Source organism: Cydia fagiglandana, chromosome 13 (genome assembly GCF_963556715.1).
Source record: "Cydia fagiglandana chromosome 13, ilCydFagi1.1, whole genome shotgun sequence".
Taxonomy (NCBI): domain Eukaryota; kingdom Metazoa; phylum Arthropoda; class Insecta; order Lepidoptera; family Tortricidae; genus Cydia; species Cydia fagiglandana.
In genome coordinates this window covers 3,767,959-3,785,515 of record NC_085944.1, presented here as the reverse complement: position 1 = coordinate 3,785,515, position 17,557 = coordinate 3,767,959, and the positions used below count along the sequence as shown (strand labels likewise).

Below are 17,557 nucleotides of genomic sequence, written 5' to 3'. Positions count from 1 at the left end.
AACGTCTTGCTATTTCAGTCTCACTCACTAATTTATAGTCAGTCTCTATACAAAAAGTCTGACGTAGCATGACAAATACGAACGTTTCCGAGAAAATACGACGGAAAACAATTATGCACTACCGGTGTACCGGCCCGATTTGAACATAAAGATACTAAAGGTGACAGTCCATTTCCAACGACAGCTGCAATACTGGCCGTGTAGCCAAAATGCCAATCGCTTACGCTCCGTAGCGATCGAAACGCAACTGTCACTATCGCGCTAATATGGAAGAGTGATAGAGAGACATAATGTTTTTCGTTGTCGAAGCGATAGCAATTGTGACCTTGGCTAGGCCGGCTGTTCATTTTACTATGGAAATTGACAATGACAGCGACGCGTTCAGTACCGGTAGTGCAGCTGCGGTTAGAAATGGAATGTTACCATTACGTGAAATATTAAGTATTACGTTTAGGTATAGAGACGTTTTTGTTTGAAGAAACGTCATTTGACACTGACATAACTGATCGTACTGAATATTTGACGTAGGTATCTTAAAGTCCGAATAGGGGCGTTCTTCTGTAGATACTTTTGACGTATGTCATATAGCCTGATACGCTAATTTGGTTGCTGGCTGTACCTTGTTAGTAGGTACCTAAGACCTAAGGACACGCTCGGTAATAGATTCCTTAAAATAGCTTAATCCTCCTTTCCTTAGCTGGGGCCCGTTTCTCAAAAGCTTGTAACTTGTAATACAAGCGGTTATCACTTTTTGACAGCTTTTGTTAGAAAGGGACTTCCACTTGTATTGCAAGTTACAAGCTTTTGAGAAATGCGCCCCTGATCGCCACCGCAAAGCGCAAAGTGGGCGCGTTCACATTATTTATAAGGACGTGTCTTACGGTTGCGTTCGTGGCCCAAAAATGGTCTCGCCGGAAGACCAGCGCTGACTTTCGGATTATCATTATGCTGAGGCGGGGCCATTTCGTGGTAAACTAGATACTTTATGCTTTAAATATAGGCTCTTTTTGTAATACCAGGCGTGGCTCACTCCGCGATTTCGTCGCTTTGCTACAGGTAGCTAAAAGTACATCCGTTCGACTCCAATTTTGAGGTTCGCTATAAGCCGCGCGTGGCACTATCGCCACCTAGCGGCCATATCTGTGCTGATAGTGACAGACGCGTTTTGTTAGAGAGTGAGTCTTCTGTACCTACTATTATTTATTCTGTGGTAATACTTTTGTATGAAATGTAGTTTTAGTTTGCCATGAATAAATGAATTTATTCTTATTCTCATAAAATTATTCTTAAAAGTGGACATAATAGTGTTCAATGTTACCCACCCAAACCCAAGTAACCCCAGTTTACGGTAACGGACGGACGGACAAAGTAAAACAATATTCGCGCATACAATATATAGGGAAATGAATTAGAGACTCACTAGATATGAAATAGTAAAGATATGTGACGTTCTACTGCAAAAGTTACCTTATGGCGGCTGGCGCCGCGATTCAGGAAATGAATAAGCGATTCACTAGGTATGAAATAGTGCAGATATGTGACGTTCCCCGGAAAAAGGTACCTTATGGTGACTGCTTACGTCACATAGCGCCGCAATAATATTGGAGCGGCGTTATTAATAGCGTAAGCGCCAACCGCCATAAGGTACCTTTTTCTGTGGGACGTCACATGTCGTTACTATATCGTATCTAGTTAATCTCTAATTAATTTCCCGAATCGCGCCGTTGTCTTCCATTCCACACAGGTCATAATTATTTCATAATATTTCATTACGATATCGCGGTGTCTCAAATTTCTTAAGTGATCTCATTCCTCGTAGTAAAAAAAGTGAAACCGTAGTAACTTTAAACGTGTATTATACAAAGCCTACTGTTATGAAATCGGCCCAAATTATTGTACCTATCGAGGGTTAGGTTACGAAATCTATAATTAAAGTAAACATAAGATTTCTATAATACTATGATCATCTTATAATAGAAGAAGTTTTTTTTTAATGAGCACATTTATTTATATAATTACTGGCTTTTGCCCGCGACTTCGTCTGCTCCAGGAGTAAATAATTTGGGTAGCTTATTTTTTACCCAACCAATCTGCTTTTTATCGATTCCCCATACAAACTTCCACTCCTATTTCCTTTAAGGGTGATTTCTGTCTTTTCTCGGGAACTACTCCCATACCGAATTTTAACTAAATCGGTTTAGCGATTGAAGAGGTAACATACAGACAGACACACTTTTGCATTTATAATATGGGGCATTATCTATGAAAAGGGACCTTATTGTCGATGGCGCTTACGCGTATTAATATCGGAGCATCGTTAATAATGGCGTAAGCCATCGACAATAAGGTCCCTTTTCATAGATAACGTCACATATTAGTATGGATTAGAGTCTAGATTGAACTAAAGATACAGATAATATAAGGGAAAGAAAGCTGATGGCTCCAAGTTGGATGTCATGCGTTCAACGATGGAATCATACCAACGAGTTTTTCATGTAGGCACGTATGTATAAAATATCATCGTAAATGCTTACGTTGTTTAGCGAAAGAAAACTGTCTGAGAAAACTTGCATAATTTTGCAACGATTTTCAGAGGTGTGACTGAAGTTGAAATGCGCATTGAATTTATGTCGAAAATGTTAATCTAATGTAACGTATGTATTATACATGTATAATTACCTACTTTTGTCAATCTTACTTGTTCTACTTGGTTAATAAAGAAATTTTGTATTTTATTGTATTGTATTTTTTGTAAATAAGACGAAAGAAAAATTAAGAAAACTAAAAATTCATAACAGGTACCTTATTACTTTTAATTTCGAAGTCGCTTTGGGCCTGAGATAGTTAAGTATCCATTTGAATAACATTATAACCATATTATTATACTTTATGACAAACATACCACTCGACCGTATTGTGATTGTAATATTTACCTACAAGGTAACATAGGTACATTCACCTGCAATAATATGTTACTCTTAAAAGGCCGCAAAAATATATGACACGCTCTTATGGCTTTACAAATAAGGCCGAGTCAGATATTTTTGCGGCCTTCGTTGTGTAACATATTATTGCAGGTGACTGTACAATCTAATGCATATTTTATTATAGGTACACCATCTATGAGGCCGCATAGTAATGTTTCTACACGAGGTTCAAGTTCTTTGGTCTGCCTGTCACCAAATCATTAGAAAAAAAATCAACAATGCATCTTAATGCCATATCAAGTATGGCATTTAATGATATAAAGCGTGCGGCCTCAGCAAAGCCTTGCTTACGAATTATTAGCGACAATGACCTAACTTCGTGACTTCTTTAAAGGTTTAATAAATAGTTATCAGCATACATCGGAATTTCGGGGGCAAGATTTGATGACAGGTAGGGTCAAACTCATTTATTATATAATAAGTGTTATCAAATGAATATAAAACTACAATTAAAATAACTAAATCCAAAAAAAATACCTTTCAAAATTTTGCGCCATTGGTAAGCCCATGACGCAGGCAGAGTTGCCGCGCTGGATTGGTATGGCCTATTTTTGCGCGAGAATACTGCCTGCGCGTGGGCACAGAATAAATAATAGTACTAAGTACAGAAGACTCACTCTCTAACTAAACGCGTCTGTTACGATCAGCACAGATATGGCCGCTAGGTGGCGACAGCGCCACGCGCGGCTTATGGCAAACCCCAAAATTGGGGCCGAACGGATGTACTTTTAGGGTCTCCCCAAATATATCGACGCGCATTCGGCAAAAGCCGATAGGAAAAAGCTTTATGTCCGCGCAATAAGAGCGAAAAAGTCGTCGTTCGGCTCGGCTCGCATCGGCCGGCGCCGGCCGACGCGTCGTCGGCTTCTTCGCTCTTATTGCGTGGACATAAAGCTTTTTCCTATCGGCTTTTGCCGAATGCGCGTCGATATATTTGGGGAGACCCTAAGCTACCTGTAGCCAAGCGACGAAATCGCGGAGTGAGACACGCCTGGCGTGGGTCACCTGTGCCCTCCCTTAGGCGTTTGGCCTGCGCCTTGTGGAGCCCCCGTACCTCTATACCCCACGGACTAGGGTGGTTCACTTTTGTACGGAGAAAAATAAGTTGTAATATTTTTCCTGACTTTGCTCACCAATGGAGTCTCCCCACTCTAAAAACTATCTACTTCAATTTTCAAAAGAATCGAATAACGTTTAGAGGTTGCACAAGTTGAAAAGGTAGAGTGAGAACCCCATACATTGCGGGAAAATGAACTATTTTCTAAAATGACAAAATATAATGAACTGATACTGAAATCGAATGAGAAAACTGAATTTTGCGTCTAAAACACGATAAAAGCACTTTTCCTTTGGAAAAAGGTGGAAAAACTGAAAAATCTTAATTAGAACATTTATCGAGTAACAAAAATCGAAGTTTATTACTCATTTTAAATTTTATTTATATGTAGAAGGTTCAGTATCACACTACTCTCCGCTTTGATGATAGCCGCTTAAACCATTTTCTACCCTCCGATGTAGAGTCGTTGGTTATTTGAAAAATCTTTGTTGATGATGTGCAACCTCTAAATGTTGACCGATTTTAATTTTTTTAAACGTATAATTTTTTTTTATCAGTTAGAACAAGAATTCGAGCAAAGTCAGATGAAAATCGAAAATTCGGAAAAATGAAACACCCTACCACGGACCTAGTGTAGGGAGGTAGGGAGTTTCTTTATCGATAAATAAAATGATCGAAAATTTTCCCTAGTTACTACATAGGGTAACTTTATGTAGCCACAAAAGTTACCTAATTTTACCGTGTTGCATGGTATTGCTCCGCAAAAGTTATCTGTGGTCAGGCGTGGCTCACTCCGCGATTTCGTTGCATCGCTACGAGTACATGCGGTCCACGCCAATTTTGGTGTCTAAATACAATAAATAGCCATAGTAGTTGCCGCGCACCGTATATCGCACTTTCGCTTATATCTATAGTAATAGACGCGTTTTGTTAGAGAATGAACTCTCTGTACCCAGTACTATTATTTATTCTGTGCTGCTGTGTAGATGTACCTTAATAGCGTTAAAACATCTAAGCCCTCATTCGCACGACAGCTTTTTCAACGCGCGTTAAAAAAGCGCTTGATTCTGTCTGCACTCTAAACTCGATTTAATGACCAAGGCTTAAAGTCGAAAATCCAACAACGCTTGATAAAAAGCGCCAGCGCTGTCGTGTGAATACATACATTGTTATCCATCTGTGTCATTCAAACATGCCGTGCGAATGGGACCTAAAGCTATTTTCACGAAAAAGGTATTAATCGAATCATTTTCACTCGTGCTTTCATTCTTAGTCAGGTTACAATTCTACTAGTTTCTAAAGTCATTATTTACTATGTATAACACTTGTAAACATAATTTACCACTTACTTATTCAGTGAAGTGCTTATCTACATGTTTTTATAGTTGTAGACGAGACGTGCCTTCGCTACACTGTTTATTTTTTTATCTTGACTGTGATTTTATGGAGTCGGCTTGTCTGTTTTAATTTAATGTACATAGGTACTTACGGAATAGTCCAGTAGCATATTTTACGTCACATACAGTTGAGTAAAAATCAGAAGATAAAAGCCCCAGGAAAAAATATAGCTGCTGGTAATGCTAAAACCTAAGTTTCTAGCATTCTCAGTAAGCTCTTAGCTTTCTAGCAATATGCCCGATTTATCACTTGGTCCATAACACAGACATGATAAAAAAATAAGAGAAATAAGAAAGATTATGACTAGGAAAATAAGTTTAACACCATTATAACAAAGCTAGCATTCTTAGCGAAATCAATAGGTCATGGCAATGGGGTTGGTAACTGTCAACGGTTTCCATAGATGGCGCCATCATAGCTTGCCCCTTTTTCTATGAGATTTTGCTTAAAGGGCTGGCTTCTAGAGCATAAAATTCCATTAAAAAATAAAAATTTGACACAATTTTAGGGATCGATAGAGCAAGCTATGCTGGCGCCATCTGCTAAATACTTCAACCGGCCAACCCCATTCCCGGGCTTAATTAAAAAAGTCCGCCTCCACAGTTGGTTGATCGCTGTCACATCACAACGCAGGCGCATGTCCCGTGGCCGTGTCGTGTGAGTTGGTGTGTCGCGACGGAGCTCTGTGATTGGCTACCATTCGCCGCGCACGTGCCAAGTGACGTCACGTTGATAACCGCCAGTGGAGCTTTTTATGGTAACATTCCATTTCTAACCGCAGCTGCACTACCGGTACTGAACGCGTCGCTGTCATTGTCAATTTCCATAGTAAAATTGACAGTAATGCAGCTGCGGTTAGAAATGGAATGTTACCCTTATGTGAATATATATTTGATAGATACTTAAGAGGAAAGTGGATGACCGCTTTTCTCCATACAAACATAGTCCCCATTTTCCCATAAAAGTTTATTACCACAATTTCTTACATATCAACCATATCTATGCCCCTTTGTTTTCGAGTTTTGATTGTTATGTGTTGCTAAGGTAGGTATAAAGAGTTTCTGGTTTATCAGTATTTGCCACTTTCCAAATTACCCCGATTTCGAATTGACCCTAATGTGTAAATAAATATCTATAAATGTGGCTTTCCAAAGATAAGGGTCCTCATGTTTCATGTGCAATAAGGACCTTTCTATCAGAATTTCTGTTGGAATTTCAGATAAAAGGGACCTTTGGAATGCATAAGGACCCTTCTTTATGGAAAGCCATACTGAATAAAATAAAGAACAAAATAAACCAAAACAATAACCATTATTCTAGTCTACTATGTTGTAAAGAAACTAAGATTATTTTCCCTGATGACTTTGTGGTTTAAAATATAATTTTCACCTCAGCAGCTCGAACAAGGGTACTTTGCTTCTTAAAAACAGTGAGCAAAATGCGATTTTGCTCACTGAGTCATTTTGTCTCACTCAGTGAGCAAAATCGCATTTTGCTCACTGAGTGAGACAAAATGTCATTCAAGGGACCTTTATAGTCAAATGTCATTTCAACATGCGGGATCTAATACAAGTTCGATATACTTGGGTTCTATTATCTCTGTCCCTCTAAGTATGTTCTCACTGCTTAGGGTGAAAAATTTTGTGTACTACACGAGATCAAAGTTATTTACATCTCGTGCGCTTTTGAATCCCTTACTACGCTCAAGATTCTAAATTAGATTCACTCGCTACGCTCGTGAATCTACTATAGAATCTTTCGCTTACACGGGACTCAAAATAAGCACTCGAAGAAATATCAAACTTTGATCTCTTGTTGTACAAATAACTATTGTTCTCACCTGCAATCGCGTCATAAAAACTAACCAAGAGTGAATCCGAATGGAAATACGGATTTATTTCATAGTTACAATATTATTTTTGCGGTGACGAAACTACGACCATGAAATATTTTAGTAAATTGATATTCCATAAAACGAAACATGATCAAATTTGATGTGTCACTGTCAACGTGTATTGAGTTGACATACCTACACCTTGTATTGACATGACGTGTATTGCAGTTGACATCCGAACGAGGCCTTTACTTGTTTGTTTACTTACTGCTTACTGCTAGCCTTTCTCTGCAGACGTTTTGTCTGGTTGCCTTGGCATAGGCTTCTCCCGTGTTCCTCCACGCGTCCCTGTCCAGAGCCTGTCTTCTCCTCAAGGCTCTAGCCACCTGTGCCTGAACTAGTCTTCCCATCTCATTTTTGTCCACCATCATTCCTTTTTCCGTCTCTGTTGTTGAGATGTCCTTTTTTAAAAATAAGACTCGTTTGTTATTTGTCTCTATACCTCGTTTTTTAGCATTAGAAAAAAGGTAAACAATCTTGATGTGTCTTTTAATTGAAAAACACATTTTAAAAATAAGTTACGGCAAATATGTAACAATTATGAATCTAATGCGATCATTTATATTCTTCTGCTTTCATAAGTGATAATTTTTGGTTTTTTATAAAGCGTTTTTCAATTAAAAGACATGTCAAGATCACTTACCTTCTTGCAAGTTCTTTCTAATGCTAAAAAAACGAACTATAGTACGACTATAATTATTTTATTGATTGTTGATTCCACTTTGTATCAGTTACAGTTTTCACACGTTCACGTAAATGGACAGCAACAAACCTAGAACACGCATATTGATTGTGAACATCATGTATTTACCAAGAGATGAATCTTTGTATGAAAACTGTTAACTTTATGGGCATAATAAAGAACTGTTTACAGATGGATATAATGTGACAATGCCTCTACCAAGTGTTGTTAGCTGATGGATTTTAAGATTATACTGGATTAGATAATAAACAGTAATGAGAAAAAGGATTATAGTCAGACCGTAAAAAGTCTGCAGCGATTTTAATAGCCCACGCAGTGCAAGTGTCATTTTAAACGTCAAACTTCTATGAAATTATGACGTATACATAACACTTACACTGCGTGGGCTATCAAATCCGCTGCAGACTTTGTTTGGTGCGACTATAGTCAACAAGGAGTAAAACCGTAAAAAAATAATTTTGGAACAAATTAACGTAAATACAGAAAACTATGCCGCAAATTTAAATGGCTATTCAGTTCATAATGATTATCTCCTTTACCCTTTAAGACCAACCAACAGTGAAAGAGATGGCATTATGACCTGAATCGCCGCTTAGTTTTGCGGCAAGTATAGTATAATTGAAAAAATCCGGCCGGACCACTTTAGCAGGCTTCCACATTTTTTCTTTAGGAATTCATGTATTTTCTTTATGTCCTTACTCGGGCTTCAAACTATCTCCATACCAAATTTCATCTAAATCGGTTCAGCGTTTGAAGTGTGAAGGGGCAATAAACAGAGGAAACAAAAACAAAATCAACTTTACCATTTAAATGTAGATTTTATTAAAATCTTTTTTGTCTCATACGAAGCTTGTATATCTAATTACATTGAATATCTAACTTGCACATAACTTAACTTTCATACATAGGTATATAACGTAACATTATTTTGTTGATACATACACATAACGCAAGCGAGCCTGCTTAACATAAGGTGCGTCCACACCGAGGTGCCTTCTCATGTTGTTGTTCAATGGATAAGGGATGGGAAGGGTGTTGCTGGATAGCTTTCCCATGCTGCATGGAAAAGCTAGATGTCCAGCATAAATATTTGTTGACCATCTATCAACCTCATGTAACTTTGCAATTTGGTGTACATTTTTTTTAAATAATTTTTTTTCGTAACATACAATATTGCGGTAATTGTGCTTGTATCACTTTTTAAGTATTGTAAATACTTGTATTACCTAACAGATTAGTTCCTGTTTATCCACAGAAGGTAAGTAACAGTGTTATTAATATTTATTGAAGATAATTTATATATTGATTATTTATTTATATATTGATTTATTATTTATTTATTGTCAAATTAACATTTGACAATTTGATTTGCAGTTAACATTTTTGACGATGTTAAGCGCCAGCCGGGTTAGCACATGATTAGCGCGACAGCATCTCGCCCGCGACTGTATCTATTTCATGAATACAGATAGAAAAAGACGGGTAGTCTATCTCGCAGGTCTATGTCTACAGGTCACAAATGGTACGAGTCCCGACTAGGTTTTTTGCTGACGGAGAAAATCCCTCCGGCTGCGTGGTCCGACAGACTTGTCTTTGACAAGGAATTTTTCAAGTAGATGCCAGACATTCGTTAAACAATAATAGTCGGTTTCCTTGACATTGCTCGATTAAATCCATAGGCGTTTGATTTATGCGAGTGTGCGAATACTCGGCAAAACGGTCTTTATCGGGAATTAAACTTAGTGAGACCAATGTTTCTTTCTATGTTGACAGTTTCAACGACATCTCAATAATTATAAGGATGGTGTTTAGCAAAAATGAGTCATCCCACATGCATTTTGTAATAAAATGTCAACTTTAAGCGTCAATTTTTTGAGTTGACATCTTATTAAAAAATTAATGTGGGTTGATACATTATTGCTTATCAGCATCCATCTTTTACAAACATACAATGATCATACCTAGTTGCAAATGCCATTTATGTACAGTATTTAATAACATCGACAGTAGTTGTTTAATATACGACGTATGAAACATTAAGGCTTGCGTCTTGACATAAGATGCATGAGTTTTAAAAAGATGCAAGTTAAATCACACCGGTGTGGACATACCTTTACAGTATAATCAACTATTTTGATATATTTTACAGTTTACCAACATTTTATTCATCACGACACCCCATTTAAATATATATATTTGCAAATTAATACAACCAATTTATCAGTTTTTGTAATATTAATTATAATTTATCGGTAGAGTCAAATATAATATCTGTGAATAACATACTTAGAATAAAATACATCTTGTAGTCATAAAATTGTGTAAATAATTCCACTATTGACTACTTTTTCAAACAGGTGGTTATATGTTTTTAAATAATATCTTTGTCAATAAAATTATTTTCCAATAAATAATTTTGACTAAAAAAATATAGATCACCTAAAACTTCACGTCTATATTTCTTTTTTTGTGTAAATATAATTTGCTTAAATAATTTCATATTATTTGGTTATTGCTTACTGATATGCGAAGTTTGAAATTTAATTTGAGAGTTAAAGTAATATACATTATTGTCTTATGTATATGAATGTGTAGTTTCCTTAGAAAAGGTATTTTAGTGCCGTAGGCATCTACCGTTTTTAGTTTACACATACCCCAGCTACATATTTTTTTAACCGACTTCCACATCTCAAAGAAGGAGGTTATCAATTCGGTTGTATGTTTTTTTATTTTTTTTTTATCTAAAAGCATCATTAAAATACCATAAATACTGGCCGCCATGGTCTCTTTTCTCTGGAAACGACACAAATTTGGAAACATAATGCTTAAATTACATAAATAATAATAAGTTGTCTTTTATAGCAATTATAGCGATGCGAGTTAAAGAAGTGTTTAAAACAAGTAAAATTTAAAGTTATTATTATCACGCAACATGAGTTACTGGCAGTTTCTAAATCAAAAATAAGTTACTGTTTTTCAGACATCACTTTTTTCACATTTATTTCATACAAAATAAAAACAATTATAAACTAAAATTAAAACTACATAAAGCTACAATTAAAATAACTACTAAACTAAAATAACCTATAAATAAAAATAACCTTTTTTCACATCATTGTAATAGTTGAATATTTTTTTGAAATGTGTTCTGCTTATTTGGGTTATTTATTAAATATCAGAAAAATATTAGTCACCTTTAAAATGACAAAGAAATGGCACAACACACAAACATATGTATAATGAGTGCCAATGACGGAGCACTTGGGCAAAAAATGTAACTTATAAAATTTAACTTAATATTTTACTTTACAGCTATTCTCAAACTTTTAGCATCACAATTTTCACCTATACCTCTAGCACACTATTTTTCTGTATCGCCCAATAAGTATAGTTGTTATGCAGGGTGTTACTGACCATGGTGCTTTAAATCCGGGGCTCGATTCTACTCGCTAAACTGAGCTACTTTTATTATGGCACCAACCCCGAAATTCTGCAATTTTTTTTTTACTTTTTCATAGGTTTGGGCTGATCAGATGTCGACGTTTTCTATGGAAAAGCCCAAAATTTTTCCCCGATTTTAGGGTTGGTCCCATAGTAAAAGTAGCTCAGTTTAGCGACTAATATCAAGCCCTGGAATTAAAGCCCCATGGTCAGACACATACTGTAGATGCCAGTTTTAGAAGTTTTAGAATTATGAGTAACGCAACAACGTATTTCAGATTCCAAGCATAAAGTTATTTTTTTTTACTAGCCGTTCGCTTTAAGTTGGCCGTTAACTCCTCCGCACCAAGTCATGCAACGGCTATTTGAAGTGAACTACTTACTTGGTATCTTGTAGATACGTATACTTGCCCTTGTATAGAATGTTATTTTTCACCACACTAGCTTGGAAAGGTTTACTACGAGTACACTTACGATACGAGTACGAGTACGAGTTTGCACTTCAAAAACTAATATCAAAGTTGCATTTTATTCACATGTGAGGCAAAGTAATCAAAAGTAAATTTTGAGTTGTTTTCTTATGTTTGATGGTAGAGTTGACTTTTAAATGATGATTTTGGATGATAAATATTTAATAACATTCATTTGGATTTGATTTGGTTTGATTTTGTCTGATATTTTACATTTAATAGTTGCTTCGGGTTGGTGTGGTGAAAAATTTTGTGTTTCACTCGTGGGCAAATTTTGTTTAACCCTCGCAACGCTCAAGATTCAATTTTTCGAACCACTCGCTACCCTCGTGGTTCAATTTTGGAATCTTTCGCTTGCTCGGGTATCAATATTAGCACGAGCGGTTAAACAACAACTTTGCCCTCATGTAAAACAAATAACTAATGTTACACTTTTTTAGACGTGTGTCTTCTATTACACGTCTTTAGATATGAATCTTCTGTAAATAATACAAGGTTTAGTTACTTACGGCCCGATTACAACTTTAAGATACGTCAGTTAATAGATCTAGAAAAGATATGTATTAGATATGTCAGTGTCAAACAAGTGTAAAATTTGACGTTTCTTCAAACAAATACGTCACTTTTGACACTTGTTTGACACTGACATATCTAATACATATCGTTTCAATATCTAGTATTTGACGTATCTCATTGTTCGAAAACGGCTGTTAGATTTTTATAGTAGCAACGGTTTTACTATTCAAAAGTTTTAAAAATTATAGCCTTTTAATATTGATGCGACAATATTAATACTGTGCTAGAGAATGATTGTAAATGGTCACCTTTTTTTATAGATGCATAACCAATAGTAATGCCAAATCCTTTATAAAATTCGAATAGCATAATTATTGATATTAATATATATATCAACCAACTAACCAACCGACTATCGTAAAACCAATATAAATTATGTTTTCCCCAAATAGTTAAATATTCAGTAAACAATGACGATGTCACTGAAGTAATTGTATTCCTACATAAAATTTTAACTTCTTATCTAAAACGCATAAATTAAATAGAGAAGCTCAAGTGTAAGGAAGATTGAAAAGTGCGTTTTGCGCCACATAAATCATAAAAAAATTGATCCAATGGCACAAAACGGAATTTGAATATGTGATCTTGTGCCTTCTCTACAATAATGACCCTGAAAACATGGACACAAATTGGAATCTTAAACCATAATTAGAATAAAATGGAGATACACACAAAAAAATCTACTTTAAAATGCCTTATAGTCTTTAAGAGCTTAGCAAAAAGTAGAAATCTTGTTACAATAAAAGTACCCTTTTCATGTGCCTATATAAACACGGTAAAATTCCTCCATTTTTTTAGGACTGAATAAAATCTTAGCTTTAGTCACTAGTCTTTTTATAAATATATTTTCGATTCCTCGTAACATTAATGAACTCAGTTTATATTTGGCTCATCATTTCAGTCAACCCTCAGTTTGGAAGACTTACGAAAGCCTTTGCGCTGTCCAGAAAGATGCTTTGTTGTCTTTTCTGTTACGTCACAAGATTCCGTCTCGAACAACTTTTTAGTAAAAAGTATTTACCGCAGAATTTTTACCTAGTCAGTAATTTTTTTTTGAAAATATGGGCTATTGATAAACAACTCCTTCTTTTTATAAAATTTATTTTGGGTCCTGTGAATATCATGAGAGCGGTTAATATCTTTATCATGTAAAAGATTAGTCGTAGTCAAATCTTTATTTAAAAAATATTAAAATAGTTACTTTATCGATATTGTTGCACATTTTCATTGTTACTTGTATTTTGCTGATTAAAGTAGAATTTGGACGTTGTTGAACGAAAAGGATCCGCTCTCAATTTGTCATTAAAACGAATGACTTTTCTTTTTGACAGAAAGTTGAAATTTTATTCCCAGATTTTTTCGGTCGGAACCTTTTCTCTAAATAACACCTTACTGTATACAAGGCAATATCCCAACTTCAGGACACTGAACATTTGTGAAAGAACCTTTCTGGACAGCATCATTTGTCGACACATACACTTCTAAAACTACACAAAGTCACACAACGTGTATACGTACGGATGCTAGATTATTTATTTTATCATGTAGACTATGTTTTGGTACACTTACAAAAAGTTGTCGGCACAACCGATTTTTGTTAACAGCTATTTTAATTTTATCTCTACCTAGTGAATCTATGACAATGCTCTTTATTATATCTATGATGTAATTTACACTGATTTTATGGTTAGGTTAGTTGTTTTATTATCTATTGTTTAAGATTAGGTTATTTATATCGATTAGTATGCTTCAGCTGTTACAAGTTAGTTAAGTATTTTTATTAATTTAATATCAGACTTGTTTTTGTTACTAAAATAACTGAAAACAAACTGTATTATTAAATGAATTTTAACGTTAATATCAAATGATTTCGACTACACTAGCAGTCTTTAAAACATTTATTTAACTAACAATCTAAAATTCGCTATTTCAAATCAACTAACTTGTAACGGCATTTAATTCAATTCACAATTTAGCTTCCTGCATTAAAATTAAGAGGAAAAAGTCCATATTTTTTCCTCCCAATTTGAAGCAAACTTGACACACATCTAAACATTAATCCCCTTATTCATAAACGCGCTACAAGCCTCAATTTGATAATAATCGTTTGTCTTTAGCTGTCATATTGACTTATGCATTTGAAAAAGATGGATAAAACATATTTGAACTAAATCAGGCCCGTAAAGTTTTATGAATAAGGGGATAAGTACGTATACACAGCCACCAAGCGCGATCTAAAACGGTTAATTATCGTTAACGTTTAACACTGGTTAATGAATTGTCACTGTTCGTTTAATGCCGTCCCGTTTATATAAGAGTTTCTTTCCCGCCGTGTTTGTAGACGTCCCCGTAAGGGTGGGTGCTGACGCTGTCCTTACGGGGAGCCGGTTCTCGAGGGGGAGGTTCTCTCGTCGGCGTTTGCTCTGCATACTAGTTTTTCGACGTCAATATTGTCACGAACTCTGAAAATCAGAAAAATTCACGTTAGAGATTATTTTTGTTTATAATTAGCAGAGCTTGGACAGGGTGAGCTATTTGCCTTATAATATGACGTCTTCATACCCATTCGTCTATTGCAGACGATTTATGGTGTAACACCGTTTTTGGTGGCTGATTAGCCCAATGCGAGACCGACATGGTCTACCACAGGTCTACTAGAGAAGTTTGCGGAAACCGGTACTGAGATACCTTGTCGTCGTTGTTGCCTCCTGTCAGCGAGTGCGGCGAACCAGGTCTCATCACAAAACTTGCGACCCTCCACAACATTGCACGTTTGCGCTATTCCGTCCGCTGTTCTGCGAGCGTCTCCCAGTCTCGGTGGTCAATATGGAAGGAACATCACGTGGCGTAGCTCTACCGAGGAAATTAGACCTTCGTTGTTTTTGTCAGCTGCTATACTTAACAGTCCAATTCTCATAGGACTTCGATCCCCAGGCATAACACCCTAGAGAGAGTATTTACTCTCTATTACGCCTCTTTACCGTACTACAAGGTCAATATATTGAGGCTCACCATCGTAATTGACCATGCCGTCTCCATCGAGGTCAGCCTCGCGGATCATGTCGTCCACCTCTTCTTCGCTGAGCCGCTCGCCGAGGTTGGTCATCACGTGGCGTAGCTCCACCGAGGAAATTAGACCGTCGTTGTTTTTGTCGAATACCCTGGAAAAAGCGGCGGGCGGTTATAGAAAGTCTGCAAAAGAGGCATAATGGAATCGAAACAACTGGTGACAAAAGTCACAAGAATAATTTAGGACGCACATGACCTTTAGCGATGAAGTAGAAATGCCTCCTGTTGGCACTGTGGCAAGAAGAAGACTAGCTTACACTTACTAGTATGCATCATGTATGCAGCGACGCGATTCATGAATTCAGTAGAGATAAACTAGATGAGAGTGAACTATAAAGGATCGCACTATAAGTTGTCCTTCTGTTCTGCAGGATTACAAGAAAATTTCCGGATAATTGTGTGTTACCACCTCCGGAACAGTTAGGCAGCAGCTTCTACTCCAGGGAATTTTACTGAGTGAATGCAACAAGCGGTCGATAGCCCGTCTGATTCCGGCCGGGCGTGTCTGCACTACATCAGTATTCTACACTTTCAGCAGCTGACATTGAATAATTTTACGGTCTAGACTCACTTGTTTTTAGTCACTCTCGCGGCATGTTTCAGAGATTCTAGGTCTCCTTTCTCAAGCACTAACAGTGTAAGCAGGGTTCACGAGGACCTTGTATACCTAGGTTGAGAAAGGAGACCTAGGCTCTCCGAAACATTCGCGAAACAGTATGTCTCACAACAGTTCAGCAGCGTTGGAGACAACGACTGTTCTGTTTTGTTCTGTCCAATATTCTTAAGTATTAACGAAGGCTCACCTGAAAGCCTCTCTAAGCTCGTCCTCGCCATCGGCGCCGCGCATCTTTTTGGACATCATCTGCAAAAACTCGTTAAATTCGATGGTGCCGTTGCCGTCTTGGTCCACTTCTTTCACCATGTCTCGAAGCTCAGTCTCTGTAACGACAGATTTACTTCATTAAGAACTTGAGTAAGAAAATGGCACACATTTCTGTCGTCCCCCACACATTAAATTAAATTATCGAAAAGGTATCTGTTGACTTTAACATCGAATTCCCTTCCAAATGTCGAGGACACCAAAAAAATAATATAGGTACTCGTAACCTTTAGTCATGACTCTTTTGCAACCACTTTGTTATACCTGGTTAGTATATCTGTATGAAAAATAACTTATTTCTAGAGTATTGTAACCAATCGTGAACGCTAGGGGCCCATTTCTCTGAAGCTTGTAACTTGTAATAAGAGTGGATGTCACTTTTTGACACCTTTTGTTAGAAAGGGACTTCCACTTGTATTACAAGTTACAAGCTTTTGAGAAACGGGCCCCAGAATTGAAAATTGCGTCACAGGGGTCGCGGGGGGAAAAAATTATGCTCGATTCAATATTTTATAAGACGATTATTCTTATTTCTTGGCTTTAATAAGGATGAGTATTCTTATTCATTACATAAATTTGAATTGTGCACAACTAAAGAATTAAAATTTGTTTGAATCCAAGAATGGTTTACCTATCTAAATTCAAACTTTTCATTCAATATACAAAATGATTCAGAAGAGGTGAGCAGGATCAACGGCATCAACGCGCATTCAGTAAACGTTTCGTTTTGTTACTTAAATACGGTGAAATATCCGTTTATCATTTACTGGATGTGTAGGGATGGTGTTACGTCTTATGATCCACCCTGTAGATTTTCTCCAACGAAGCTCGTCGCAAAAATTATCATATTTATTGAATCCCTCACTTAGGATCTAAATTCTCATTACATCCCAATATAAAGGATGCTGCAGAAATAGATGCTGAATTATTTACTCCCCCGTGGACTTTTAGGATATTCTCCTGAATATAAATGAAAACAAACTGAAGGTAGACATTTCAATTTGCGGCCCACGATGAATGTGATTTCATGAATTTTTGGAGGCGAGAATAATTCGAACCTCGGTGAAAACAAAACATTTTCC

General features: G+C 36.5%; 1 protein-coding gene across 2 annotated transcripts in view; it reads right to left on the bottom strand.

Annotated features, from left to right (window-relative positions):
* Positions 1-8,837: 8,837 nt before the first annotated feature.
* LOC134670014 (calmodulin-like) overlaps positions 8,838-17,557 on the bottom strand; it is a 331,833-nt gene continuing 323,113 nt past the window's right edge. Inside the window, exons 6-9 of one of the 2 annotated variants that reach the window (XR_010099001.1) lie at positions 16,399-16,534; positions 15,539-15,687; positions 14,737-14,988; positions 8,838-14,589 (exon numbers count right to left, since the gene is read on the bottom strand). Coding sequence is in view for 1 of the 2 variants with exons in the window: in XM_063527682.1 (XP_063383752.1) it covers positions 14,957-14,988; positions 15,539-15,687; positions 16,399-16,534 (317 nt within the window). In the remaining variant the exon portion in view is untranslated. Of the gene's footprint in view, positions 14,989-15,538; positions 15,688-16,398; positions 16,535-17,557 lie in introns of both variants that reach the window. The other variant, XM_063527682.1, reaches the window with a different exon arrangement.